Genomic DNA, 15,000 nt, shown 5'->3' with positions numbered 1-15,000 from the left:
GTGCTGTATGACTGTATTCATGACTGTGCTGTATTCATGGCTGTGCTGTATGACTGTATTCGTGGCTGTGCTGTATGACTGTATTCATGGCTGTGCTGTATGACTGTATTCATGGCTGTGCTGTATGACTGTATTCATGGCTGTGCTGTATTCATGACTGTGCTGTATGACTGTATTCATGGCTGTGCTGTATGCAGTGTTGGGGAGTAACGGAATACATGTACCGGCGTTACGTATTTAGAATACAAATTATGAGTAACTGTATTCCGTTACAGTTACAACTTAAACAGTTGGTATTTAGAATACAGTTACATTGTTGAAATCAATGGATTACATGAGGATACTTCACTGTTTCGAAGTTTATTCACTCTCTAAATAAATTAAGGCAACTCCATGCATTTCCCGGAAAGAAATCTAGATGAAATTGTTTCCATGTTTAAATCCAAGCCCCGTCATCTTGCGCTAGCCAATTGCACCCGTCAGAACGCAGCCAGCGCGCATTATGGACGCGCTATCGGAGATAACTGACAGCAAATTTGGAGTAAAGTAAGTAAGTGTTAGTAACTCCTACTCACCGACCGTTGTTCTTGATGTCTGTTCAAAAGATATTTCCCAAGTAGGCCTATTAATTGCTTACTTCGGCCAATTGGTTATACAGACTAGCTATCAATAGACATGGTTACGTGTTGATTTAGACCTACGATGAAACCCATTTTAATAGGCACTGCATTCATTCTGAGGTTTTCATTCCAACTTAAAATAGCTTATGGGTTATTTATTTGTAAGTAGATCTAGGCTATATCTAAGTTTTTTAATAAATTATGGTGCAGCCTATGAAAGTGTATTATTCTTGCGAGTAGCATAGCCTATTTTAACGTGCGGTTTTTGAATGTCATTTAGCGATCACGTTCATTTTTGAGAGCACGGTTATGTAGTAGGCTATAGTGTTTACATTTCCAGGTAGCCTAATTTGCGTCCCACCGGTCATATATCTGCACCCCTCATTTTTACTGAGTTGATGCCACCTAAAATCTCACACACCTTATCATTTCTGGCTATTACGTCCCTGTTCCAACTTGAAGAAGCATCTTCTATTACTACTATACAACTTTTATAGTTTTATAGTTTTATCAGGTGACTTAGTTGAATTCATATTCTCATACAGTACGTGGGCAGCATTCAGCCATTTGGAACAGAAGAACACACCACAATAGGCCTAAACTGGATTTGATGGGCGCATTCCTACACTAATAAAATGCAATTCAATGCGGAAGTATTCCAAGTATTCAGAATACGTTACTCAGATTGAGTAACGTAACGGAATACGTTACAAATTACCTTTTTGGGCATGTATTTTGTATTCTGTAACGGAATACGTTTTGAAAGTATCCTTCCCAACACTGGCTGTATGACTGTATTCAAAACTGTGCTGTATGACTGTATTCATGGCTGTGCTGTATGACTGTATTCATGACTGTGCTGTATGACTGTATTCATGGCTGTGCTGTATGACTGTATTCGTGGCTGTGCTGTATTCATGGCTGTGCTGTATTCATGGCTGTGCTGTATTCATGACTGTGCTGTATGACTGTATTCATGGCTGTGCTGTATGACTGTATTCATAACTGTGCTGTATGACTGTATTCGTGGCTGTGCTGTATGACTGTATTCATAACTGTGCTGTATGACTGTATTCATGGCTGTGCTGTATGACTGTATTCGTGGCTGTGCTGTATTCATGACTGTGCTGTATGACTGTATTCATGACTGTGCTGTATGACTGTATTCATGGCTGTGCTGTATGACTGTATTCATGGCTGTTCTGTATGACTGTATTCATGGCTGTGCTGTTTGACTGTATTCATGGCTGTGCTGTATTCATGGCTGTGCTGTATGACTGTAGTCATGACTGTGCTGTATTCGTGGCTGTGCTGTATGACTGTATTCATGGCTGTGCTGTATGACTGTATTCATGGCTGTGCTGTATTCATGGCTGTGCTGTATGACTGTATTCATGGCTGTGCTGTATGACTGTATTCAAAACTGTGCTGTATGACTGTATTCGTGGCTGTGCTGTATGACTGTATTCATGGCTGTGCTGTATGACTGTATTCATGACTGTGCTGTATGACTGTATTCATGACTGTGCTGTATTCATGGCTGTGCTGTATGACTGTATTCATGGCTGTGCTGTATGACTGTATTCATGACTGTGCTGTATTCATGGCTGTGCTGTATGACTGTATTCATGGCTGTGCTGTATGACTGTATTCGTGGCTGTGCTGTATGACTGTATTCAAAACTGTGCTGTATGACTGTATTCAAAACTGTGCTGTATGACTGTATTCGTGGCTGTGCTGTATGACTGTATTCAAAACTGTGCTGTATGACTGTATTCGTGGCTGTGCTGTATGACTGTATTCATGGCTGTTCTGTATGACTATTCATGGCTGTGCTGTATTCATGGCTGTGCTGTATGACTGTAGACATGACTGTGCATGCGTGCTCTATTTTTGTGTGATATCCAGGTCACCCACCTTGTGATCAAACGGCCGCCATTTTTTCATTTCAAACCTGGAGACTACGTCTATCTCAACATTCCTGCGATCGCCAAATATGAGTGGCACCCCTTCACCATCAGCAGTGCCCCCGAGCAGCCAGGTAGCCGCAGAGCGCTAATCACCACCAATAGGATCGTTATTAATGGGTTAATGGACATGAATAGGATCGTTATTAATGGGTTAATGGACATGAGTAGGATCGTTATTAATGGGTTAATGGACATGAATAGGATTGTTATTAATGGGTTAATGGACATGAATAGGATCGTTATTAATGGGTTAATGGACATGAGTGGGATTGTAATTACCCTATGATCCAAAGTGTGTCAAAAAACACACCCATTCTTCTCTGTTACATTGCTCAGCGATTATTAGTTGCAGCGAGATGAGACCTTTATTGCACGAAAGAGCAGAAGTGGGGCTTTCCAGCGAGACTACACATGTCTGTACGATCAAGTATGAAAATCATGAATCATGAAGTTAAATTAAACTGTATCATATACAGTCTATACTGCTCTGCGTTCACCCGCGCATCCATCCGGGATCGCATAGACATGGCACGCATATCAGATGAAAGAGGAGAGCCAGAGCTTTCCATTGATACCAAATACATCGATCCTTCTGTGTTATAAAACAGATAAAGTGACAAACAAATAATAATGTCATATAGCTTGGGCTACCATTACTCTCTTGATTTACTCGTGAACCCGCGATCAGATAGATATGGCACGCATGTCAGATGAAAGAGGAGACACAGAGCTATCCACTGATACCATACACCCTTCTAGGTTATGAAACAGATGAAGTTACAGCAAAATGTAACTTAATTTAGCTCGATTTACCCCATATTTTTGTGTGTTTTTTAGTTTATGCAGTTTATGAAAAAACTTGTCACAGGTCAGGAAGAGCGTTAATCTCGCGATAAAAAAATAACACAGTTAAAATTGTTTTGCGTTAACGCGTTAATAACGCGATATTTTTGACAGCACTAATTAACACATGAGATCTGGGTAGCCTAGACTGTGCTGAAAAAAACAATATGTAACATCTGTGAAAGGCACTTACAATGACCAGGATAAATGCTTCTAACTAAAGGTAGTGAAACTGCCCTTAAAACAGCCTAGGGCTCAAAGGGTTAATGGGTACAGTGTTAATGAACATGAGTAGGATTGTTATGGGTTAATGAACATGAGTAGGATTGTTATTAATGGGTTAATGGACATGAATAGGATTGTTATTAATGGGTTAATGAACATGAATAGGATTGTTATTAATGGGTACAGTGTTAATGAACATGAATAGGATTGTTATTAATGGGTTAATGGACATGAATATGATTGTTATTAATGGGTTAATGAACATGAATATGATTGTTATTAATGGGTACAGTGTTAATGGACATGAATAGGATTGTTATTAATGGGTATAGGGAACCTAAGTGACACACATCTACTTCCGGCCTATTGGACCTAAATCGCGAAAAAAAATTAATGGGAATCAATGGAGAGATAATAATTATTTGTTGGTCCCGTTCGAATTGAACTGTGCATTTCACATATGATGTGTGGGAATTTAAAAGATAATTTTTCACGTCAATAAAGTACTGTTATTCAATAGGATTTAAAAGTTATGTTAGTTTTGTGCGAATACGTCCAGTGAACTACATCTCTCGTCTCAAACGATGCACGTCGCCAACATTAAACGAGCGGCTCGCTAGTTAGCTAGTTGTTATGCTAGTTAGCGGTTACATCTTGTTGCCAACTATGTCACTTTACTGTAGTTTATGTACAGTCTATGGACGAATACAACTTATTTGGAGTGTTTAATGCTCTCACTCATGGTATTTTCACCGGCAAGGGGGGAAGTTCAGACTGCTGTTGCTGGTGCCGGTGGCTGTGGCTGACTGCCTGTGAAGTGGGCTAACGTCACTAACGCGACTGATGTGTTGTAGTTGTTGGAATAAAGATATTTCACAATGTTGTAATTCACTAGTTACGAAATGAACTGCAAATGTCTTTACATGAAAATATGTTTTTAAAATTGACAAACGTATGTGTAATTCATGGCACAAGACGATCGGGACCAGAAAATAATTTATATTTCTCCATAGACTCTCATTCATTTTTTTTCCGATCTTAGGTCCAGTGGACCGACCGGAAGGGGCGGTCACTTAGGTTCCCTATTGACATCCCTATATCTCCCACACACACACACAACCTTCATATCCCACACACACATACCCCATCAAGACCCTGTTCTATAAAATATATATATATTTCAGCAATCAGCCCCGAGAGGCCGTGGTTTACACTGAATTTAGAACAGCTAAGGGCCGTTGTTAGGCACGATGCCAAGCGGAGTTAGCACAGCTAAGGGCCGTTGTTAGGCACGATGCCAAGCGGAGTTAGAACAGCATAGGGCCGTTGTTAGGCACGATGCCAAGCGGAGTTAGAACAGCTAAGGGCCGTTATTAGGCACGATGCCAAGCGGAGTTAGCACAGCTAAAGCGGTCGGTACACTCGACGCACCCGACTTGTCGTGCGACATGTTGACGTCACGGGGAACGTTGTAACCATGTATACTTGCGCGTGGTAGTCGCGACACAATTTGCAGTATTCTCCTGAACAGAGGCACGGTATCCATTGACGTTAATGGCAGTAGCAACTAGCTTCTTTGCTGATATTTCAGACTTAGCTTGCACAACTGAAGGATTAGCCTACCATCTCGTTTATGAGATGAGTGTAATCTCCCTAAATGGAAAGATTTTTTTTTTTTTTTTTAGGTCTAGCAGATATCCTTTGGTTGAAAATAAATCTCTTCCTTACCTTTTGCTGGAATGCCTCGGTCCTAGTCCTTTCCCCCTAATATCCTCCTGTTGCAACTCTCACTGGTAACTTCGTTAACTTATCCAACGTGGTTCACGACTGTAAACAAATGTCATCCAAACGGCAACTCTTGCTGCAGCCTAGCCAAGTTAACTTCCCACTTCTCAAACTTACTATTATTCAAACTTCATGACTAGGCCTACAGTCGTTTTAAAAATGAATGGGCTTATTTAAGATGTTGGATAGGCTATATGATAATGCCTGAATGTGGTTTATGTGGTTGATGACTGTAGAAGGACACTGGCTCCGTGAGCTTGGCTTCAATCTCCTCCTAGTTGTCGTGCGAGGTTGGCGCGCGCGGCTGATATCAAATGTTCGGTGCGCGACAGGTCGGCGCGCGGCTGAAATGTGGCTTGCGACACAGGAAATTACGTCATTTTGACGTCACATTGTCGCGCGACAGGTCGGGCTCGTCGAGTATACTTCTAGCTTAAGGGCCGTTGTTAGGCACGATGCCAAGCGGAGTGCCTAAAACCCTCCTTAGCTGGATTTACAACGACATCGAATGTGATTCAGCCAATCATAATCAAGGACCAGAACTATCCATTTTATATATCATATGGGGTTAAAATGCTGATGTATGTGTGTATATATATTATATTGTATCATAGTGTATTATATATCATATGGGGTTAAAATGCTGATGTATGTGTGTATATATATTATATTGTATTATAGGGTATTATATATCATGTGGGGTTAAAATGCTGATGTATGTATATTATATTGTATCATAGTGTATTATATATCATATGGGGTTAAAATGCTGATGCTCTGCTGTGCCCAGACACTATCTGGGTCCATATTCGCTCCATGGGCCAGTGGACCAATCGGCTCTTTGAGTTCTTCAGGCAGCCGGACCTGCAGGCGCTCAGCAGCAAGCGGCTCACAGCCAGCCTGAGGAGCCGGCAGCACCAGAGGAGGACCCAGGTCTCACACACACACCTAACACACACACACACACACACACACACACACCTAACACACACACACACACACCTAACACACACACACACACCTAACACACACACCTAACACCAGAGGAGGACACAGGTCACACACACACACACACACACACACACACACACACACACACACACACACACACACACACCTAACACCAGAGGAGGACCCAGGTCTCTTCCCACACACCTTACATACACACACACACACTCCTCTCACACACACACCCCTCACACACACACACACACACACACACCCCTCACACACACACACACACACACACACCCACCCCTCACACACATATGCCGTATGCAGGAGGAGCCGTTTAAGAGCACGTTAGGGCTAATCTCATATGCCCCATGCAGGAGGAGAGAGCATGTTAGGGCTAATCTCATATGCCCCATGCAGGAGGAGCTCTTTAAGAGCACGTTAGGGCTAATCTCATATGCCCCATGCAGGAGGAGCTCTTTAAGAGCACGTTAGGGCTAATCTCATCTCATGCAGGAGGAGCCGTTTAAGAACACGTTAGGGCTAATCTCATATGCCCCATGCAGGAGGAGCTCTTTAAGAGCACGTTAGGGCTAATCTCATATGCCCCATGCAGTTGGAGCTCTTTAAGAGCACGTTAGGGCTAATCTCATCTCATGCAGATGGAGCTCTTTAAGAGCACGTTAGGGCTAATCTCATATGCCTCATGCAGGAGGAGAGAGCACGTTAGGGCTAATCTCATATGCCCCATGCAGGAGGAGCCGTTTAAGAGCATGTTAGGGCTAATCTCATATGCCCCATGCAGGAGGAGCTCTTTAAGAGCACGTTAGGGCTAATCTCATCTCATGCAGGAGGAGCTCTTTAAGAGCACGTTAGGGCTAATCTCATATGCCCCATGCAGGAGGAGCTCTTTAAGAGCACGTTAGGGCTAATCTCATATGCCTCATGCAGGAGGAGAGAGCACGTTAGGGCTAATCTCATATGCCCCATGCAGGAGGAGCCGTTTAAGAGCACGTTAGGGCTAATCTCATATGCCCCATGCAGGAGGAGCCGTTTAAGAGCACGTTAGGGCTAATCTCATATGCCCCATGCAGGAGGAGCCGTTTAAGAGCACGTTAGGGCTAATCTCATCTCATGCAGGAGGAGCTCTTTAAGAGCACGTTAGGGCTAATCTCATATGCCCCATGCAGGAGGAGCTCTTTAAGAGCACGTTAGGGCTAATCTCATATGCTCCATGCAGGAGGAGCTCTTTAAGAGCACGTTAGGGCTAATCTCATATGCCCCATGCAGGAGGAGCTCTTTAAGAGCATGTTAGGGCTAATCTCATATGCCCCATGCAGGAGGAGCTCTTTAAGAGCACGTTAGGGCTAATCTCATATGCCTCATGCAGGAGGAGAGAGCACGTTAGGGCTAATATCATATGCCCCATGCAGGAGGAGAGAGCACGTTAGGGCTAATCTCATATGCCCCATGCAGGAGGAGCTCTTTAAGAGCACGTTAGGGCTAATCTCATATGCCCCATGCAGGAGGAGCTCTTTAAGAGCACGTTAGGGCTAATCTCATATGCCCCATGCAGGAGGAGAGAGCACGTTAGGGCTAATCTCATCTCATGCAGGAGGAGCCGTTTAAGAGCACGTTAGGGCTAATCCTCATATGCCCCATGCAGGAGGAGCTCTTTAAGAGCACGTCCTGGAACAGCACGGTGGCGACTGATAAAGATGAGGCGGTGGAGCTGACTCTGTACCGGCCGAACGGCCCCCGAGGAGGTCTGAAGCACCAGCCTGACCCAACGATGCAGGCAGAGCAGGGCGACCTACCAGCGGTCAGGGAGGTAGGTGGACCCCTGCTCAGGGAGGTAGGTGGACCCCTGGTCAGGGAGGTAGGTGGACCCCTGGTCAGGGAGGTAGGTGGACCCCTGGTCAGGGAGGTAGGTGGACCCCTGGACAGGGAGGTAGGTGGACCCCTGGTCAGGGAGGGGGGGGGGGGACCCTGGTCAGGGAGGTAGGTGGACCCCTGGTCAGGGAGGGGGGGGGGGCCCTGGTCAGGGAGGGGAGGGGGGGGGGGCCTGGTCAGGGAGGGGGGGACCCCTGGTCAGGGAGGGGGGGGGGGGCCTGGTCAGGGAGGGGGGGGGGGCCCTGGTCAGGGAGGGGAGGGGGGGGGGGCCTGGTCAGGGAGGGGGGGGACCCCTGGTCAGGGAGGGGGGGGACCCCTGGACAGGGAGGGAGGGAGGGGGGGGGGGGGGCCTGTGTAGACAGGCAGCCACAGTCTTACAGGCGGACGTTTATTTTGCACTTTAAACAACTTTTTTTTGCTTTCACAGATTTCTGCAAAGTTGAGTGAGAACCACCGCTATTGCAACATAAAGGTGGGCATCCCACAGGAGTATACTGTATGAGGTTGCACTGAAACTGCTCACTATTCAAGTGTATTCCTCTCCACCAGCTCGGTCCTGTAGATAGATCTCTGTGGTCTCCAGTGTTCTGTAGAATCATCTCAGTGTTCTGTAGAATGGTCTAAGAGTTCTGTGGTACCATCCAGTGTTCTGTACACTTACCTCTGTGTTCTGTAGTGTTATGTGGATGGGCCGTATGGAACTCCCACACGTCAGATCTTCGCCTCAGAGCACGCCGTTTTGATCGGCGCTGGCATCGGCATCACTCCTTTCGCTTCCATCCTGCAGAGCATCATGTACCGGTGAGTGCCACACAAACCCAGCATGTTCACAGACATAATCACAGACAAACCCAACATGAGCACAGACAAACCCAACATGATCACAGACAAACCCAACATTATCACAGACAAACCCAGCATGTTCACAGACAACCCAACATTATCACAGACAAACCCAACATGATCACAGACAAACCCAGCATGTTCACAGACAACCCAACATTATCACAGACAAACCCAACATAATCACAGACAAACCCAACATGATCACAGACAAACCCAACATTATCACAGACATAATCACAGACAAAACCAGCATGTTCACTGACATAATCACAGACAAACCCAACATGTTCACAAACCCAACATGATCACAGACATGATCACAGACAAACCCAGCATGTTCACAGACAACCCAACATTATCACAGACAAACCCAACATAATCACAGACAAACCCAACATATTCACAGACACACTCAACATGATCACAGACATGACACAGACAAACCCAAAGTGATCACAGACATGACACAGACAAACATGAACATGATCACAGATCTGGCGTGCCAAACGGCCTCCAGGATGAACTATCTATGCCAACTACTGCCACTGGCTGCTGAGATGATTTAGTTGTCTAAAGACTGAAAGTAGAACTAGAGTTTTTACTTTGTATAGCAGTTACTGTCAACGTATGAAGCCTCATGTTCACATGTACTCAGAGATAGATGAGCACTCTCTCTCCCGTCACACACACAGAACATGTGCATATTTATTCAGTGACCTGCAGGAGTCCCGACACAGACACACAGAGACACACAGAGACACAGACACACAGATGCACCGACACACACAGAGATACACTGACACAGAGACACACAGACACACACACACACACACACACACATATACTCACACAGACACAAACAGACACACGCAGACACACACACAGACACACAGACACACACACAGACACACACAGCCACGCAGACACACACAGACACATAGACATACACAGACACATGCAGACAAACACAGACACACGCAGACACACACACAGCCACGCAGACACACACACAGCCACACAGTCCCTTGCTGCTGCACTGACGCTGTGCTGCTTTGTGCTCTTGTGGCTGCAGCTATCGCATGCGGAAGCAGAACTGCCCCAGCTGCAGCTACTCCTGGTGTGAGAACATCAACAACAGCGACATGAAGCTGAGGAAGGTAGGCCACCACCAGGGTGCAGTGCAGTGCAGTGCTGGATACACCACCAGGGTGCAGTGCTGGGTAGACCACCAGGGGGCAGTGCAGTGCTGGGTAGACCACCAGGGTGCAGTGCAGTGCTGGGTAGACCACCAGGGTGCAGTGCTGGGTAGACCACCAGGGTGCAGTGCTGGGTAGACCACCAGGGTGCAGTGCAGTGCAGTGCTGGGTACACCACCAGGGTGCAGTGCAGTGCTGGGTAGACCACCAGGGTGCAGTGCTGGGTAGACCACCAGGGTGCAGTGCAGTGCAGTGCTGGGTAGACCACCAGGGTGCAGTGCTGGGTAGACCACCAGGGGGCAGTGCAGTGCAGTGCTGGGTAGACCACCAGGGGGCAGTGCAGTGCTGGGTAGACCACCAGGGGGCAGTGCAGTGCAGTGCTGGGTAGACCACCAGGGGGCAGTGCAGTGCTGGGTAGACCACCAGGGTGCAGTGCAGTGCTGGGTAGACCACCAGGGTGCAGTGCAGTGCTGGGTAGACCACCAGGGTGCAGTGCAGTGCTGGGTAGACCACTGGGTAGACCACCAGGGTGCAGTGCTGGGTAGACCCAAAGATCCTTAAGGCGTAGCAAGATACGTCGTCGTAGTTCATGTCTATGGGCGCAAAACGGGGATCACTTCCTCTGCATAAAGAGGCGCGTCATTGCGTGTCAGACGTATTCATGGGTTTCATCAGGTCCCTTTCCACAGGTGTACAAAATCAAGCACTCGATTATCAATGCTTGATGATGTTCCAAAATAATCTTGCTGCTCTTTCAAGCCCTCTACATTTATTAGTTCTAATATGGAAGTAACACACACAAAGCATGTACACTTTCAAGGAATTGAATAAAAACATTGGAATAATGGAAATATGTCGCTGCTCTCATTAAGTTACCCCAGCGCCATCTGATCGTCGTTAGCACAAATCAGGATTTGGTTCAGCTGGCTGGCTAATGTGTTGTCAAGGTAGAGCGTACGTAGCAACCGGCCAACATAAGCAGAATAAACAAGAGGGGCACACCTGATATAAAGTCGATTTTCTCCAGACGGGAATGCTCAAAAATGCTAAAAATGTACCTGAAGTGGTCAGAAGGGGTTGAGGGTCATGAAACCGTGCCCAAAATTCACATTCCTAACTCTAGAGAATGGAGATTTTAGCATATAGTTGAAATTCTGATCTATGTCCATAGACTTCAATGGAACAGTTGCTGCCTCTGCTCTGCATAAAGGGGGATTTTGACCCCCCCTCTTGCGATTCGGGTTCCAGGAAGTGGCTTCTCATGAAGTATCTTGCTCCGCCCCTTAATGATCTTTGGTAGACCACTGGGTAGACCACCAGGGTGCAGTGCTGGGTAGACCACTGGGCTGTGTCCAGAAGTCAAGCGTGCACGCTGGGTAGTAGCGTATTAGTTAGCTTGCTCCTCAGTATGCGTCCCTACCTACATTTGGACAGCACTAACTAGTTGGCGTCACCTGACTCGGGAAGGGGGGTGTGTTGACGATTTGCATGACGTGTGGAGCTTGACCTGCGCTGTGCAATGGATTATGGGATATCTGAGGGCAAAAAGATGCATCGATGCACGCTTGGAAATCACGCCAAACGAAGTACCCAACTAGTGAGAGCGCTTGACTTTCGGACAGTCTATTCTGACGTAACAGTGCAGTGCTGGGTAGACCACTGGATGCTCACTCTGCCCTCTGCCCTGTAGGTGGACTTCATCTGGATAAACCGGGACCAGAAGTCTTTTGAGTGGTTTGTGAGTCTGCTGACCAAGCTGGAGATGGACCAGGCGGACATGGAGCCTGAGGGTGTGTGTGTGTGTGTGTGTGTATGTGTGTGTGTGTGTGTGTGACATGGAGCCTGAGTGTGTGTGAGTGTGTGTGTGTGTGTGTGTGTGTGACATGGAGCCTGAGGGTGTGTGTGTGTGTGCGTGAGTGTGTGTGTGACATGGAGCCTGAGTGTGTGTGTGTGTGTCTGCGTGTGTGTGAGACATGGAGCCTCAGGGTGTGTGTGTGTGTGTGTGTGTGTGTGTGTGTGTGTGTGTGTGTGTGTGTGTGTGTGTTTCTGTGTGTGAGAGAGATATCTTGCATCAATATGTGTATGTGTATGTGTGTGTGTTTTCAGGGCGCTTCTTGGAGATGCATATGTACATGACCTCTGCTCTCAGTAAAAATGACATGAAGGCCATTGGCCTGCAGATGGCGCTGGACCTGCTGGCTAAGAAGGAGAAGCGCGACTCCATCACCGGCCTGCGCACTCGCACACAGCCTGGACGACCAGAGTGGAGCAAGGTAGCTACGCTAGCCACCGCTACTGAGTTAGCATAGTAGCTAAGCTAGCCTCTGGTACTGAGTTAGCAAGGTAGCTACGCTAGCCACCGCTACTGAGTTAGCAAAGTAGCTACGCTAGCCTCTGGTACTGAGTTAGCAAGGTAGCTACGCTAGCCACCGCTACTGAGTTAGCAAAGTAGCTACGTTAGCCTCTGGTACTGAGTTAGCAAGGTAGCTAAGCTAGCCACCGTTACTGAATTAGCAAGGTACCCAGCCACCAGAACCGAGTTAGCCACGCTAGTCACTGGTACTGAGTTAGCAAGATAGCTACACTGGCCACCGCCAGTCTCTGTAGCTGTTCTGTGTCTGTAGCTGTGCTGCTGTGTCTGTAGCTGTGCTGTAGTGCCTGTAGCTGTGCTGTAGTGCCTGTAGCTGTGCTGTAGTGTCTGTTGTGTCTGTAGCTGTGCTGTTGTGTCTGTAGCTGTGCTGTAGTGTCTGTAGCTGTGCTGCTGTGTCTGTAGCTGTGCTGCTGTGCTGCTGTGTCTGTAGCTGTGCTGTTGTGTCTGTAGCTGTGCTGTCCAAGTAGCACACACACGTTGTATCAACGTTGACATTGGTTGACAGTGTTGAAGGTTGAACTGCGACGTTGATACACCTTTTACTTTAACGTCAACCTAGCACGCACACGTTGTATCTATGTTGACATCGGTTGACAGCGTTGAAGGTTGAACTGCGACGACGAAACAGCTTTGACATCAACGTTAGCCCACGACTGGTTGTTTGCATCTAGCAGCGTTTTTCAATAACGCAACAATTGTGGTTTCATTAAGTGTAACCCTACCTTACTCCTGCATTTGTTCGTAAGACAAGGATTCCCCCCCTATGACAAGAAACATTTCAACGTTGAAATGTCCCCCCCCCCCCCCCCCCCATTGGACATGTTCACAATGCAGTATACATAACATATAATTATTTAGATGATAATAATGACAAAGTTATTTTGTTGTAGAAAATTAATTCGTTAAGAAATACGGTTAATATGATGCTGTTTAATTTATTTATAAATGGTGTACTCTCACTTTAAGACTCTTTTAGATGAACCCAAGCGCTATCCGAAGTAAACATACATTTTCAGTGAGTCTAATCACGAATGACAGGACATAGGTTAAGATAGGCTACACTTCCCAACTTCCAGCAGGCATTCTTCCTTTTTAAATTGTTTAAATACAAATAAACAACAAATATAACAAGTTGCGAGGTTTTTTTTTCAACCCCCTATCATTTTTGTTTCGCCAACTTTTCTTTTGGGAAGATCTAACGGGAATGAAAGTACACTACAAAAAAACTATAAAGTCACCATGACCGATATGTACACAGAAAAAAGTGCTATATATAGCAGTTATTCGTGGTGTTAATAATGTGGTAAGTGAAGTAGGCTAGCCCTCCGCTCAGATGAATATCATCGTTCACTGTGAGTTGACACGTGTGGCGGTGCATCAGTGGATTTCGTGACTCGTAAGTTTGAAAGTATGTTTACATGTGTGTGAACATAATAAACAGTAGCTTAATAACGAATACGTGTGCTAGATTTCCGACGAATATGCAGGCTAGGTGTAGTGTAGGCTAATACAGTGTCACTCACTTTTTTTGTGTGTGTGATACTCTCTTTTATTAGAAATGAACAGGAAAATGTCAACGTCAAAACAACATGGTTTCACCGGCCAAAATGTCGTTGGATCAATGTCAGTAAACAACGTCGCATCAACGGCAGCCATGTGTCTGTAGCTGTGCTGTTGTGTCTGTAGCTGTGCTGTTGTGTCTGTAGCTGTGCTGTTGTGTCTGTGCTGCTGTGTCTGTAGCTGTGCTGTTGTGTCTGTAGCTGTGCTGTTGTGTCTGTAGCTGTGCTGTTGTGTCTGTGCTGTTGTGTCTGTAGCTGTTCTGCTGTTGTGTCTGTAGCTGTGCTGTTGTGTCTGTGCTGTTGTGTCTGTAGCTGTGCTGTTGTGTCTGTGGCTGTGCTGTTGTGTCTGTAGCTGTGCTGTTGTGTCTGTGGCTGTTCTGTTGTGTCTGTAGCTGTGCTGTTGTGTCTGTAGCTGTGCTGTTGTGTCTGTGGCTGTTCTGTTGTGTCTGTAGCTGTGCTGTTGTGTCTGTGGCTGTTCTGCCGTGTCTGTAGCTGTGCTGTTGTATCTGTAGCTGTTCTGCTGTGTCTGTGGCTGTGCTGTCTGTAGCTGTGCTGTTGTGTCTGTGCTGTTGTGTCTGTGGCTGTGCTGTTGTGTCTGTTCTGCTGTGTCTGTAGCTGTGCTGTTGTGTCTGTAGCTGTGCTGTTGTGTCTGTAGCTGTGCTGTTGTGTCTGTGGCTGTTCTGTTGTGTCTGTAGCTGTGCTGTTGTGTCTGTGGCTGTTCTGCCGTGTCTGTAGCTG

The 15,000-nt window shown here is 46.4% G+C and overlaps 1 protein-coding gene across 1 annotated transcript in view; it reads left to right on the top strand.

Moving 5' to 3' along the window:
• nox5 (NADPH oxidase, EF-hand calcium binding domain 5) overlaps nucleotides 1–15,000 on the top strand; it is a 26,751-nt gene that overhangs the window by 10,160 nt on the left and 1,591 nt on the right. Inside the window, exons 8-14 of the mRNA XM_062547709.1 lie at nucleotides 2,529–2,661; nucleotides 6,234–6,376; nucleotides 8,718–8,762; nucleotides 8,967–9,091; nucleotides 10,209–10,293; nucleotides 12,023–12,122; nucleotides 12,439–12,605. Coding sequence (XP_062403693.1) covers nucleotides 2,529–2,661; nucleotides 6,234–6,376; nucleotides 8,718–8,762; nucleotides 8,967–9,091; nucleotides 10,209–10,293; nucleotides 12,023–12,122; nucleotides 12,439–12,605 — 798 coding nt within the window. The remainder of the gene's footprint in view (nucleotides 1–2,528; nucleotides 2,662–6,233; nucleotides 6,377–8,717; nucleotides 8,763–8,966; nucleotides 9,092–10,208; nucleotides 10,294–12,022; nucleotides 12,123–12,438; nucleotides 12,606–15,000) is intronic.

Source organism: Sardina pilchardus, chromosome 10 (assembly GCF_963854185.1).
Source record: "Sardina pilchardus chromosome 10, fSarPil1.1, whole genome shotgun sequence".
NCBI classification, from domain to species: domain Eukaryota; kingdom Metazoa; phylum Chordata; class Actinopteri; order Clupeiformes; family Clupeidae; genus Sardina; species Sardina pilchardus.
The sequence above is the reverse complement of the archived record's forward strand: the minus strand, read 5'-3'. Positions and strand labels throughout refer to the sequence as shown.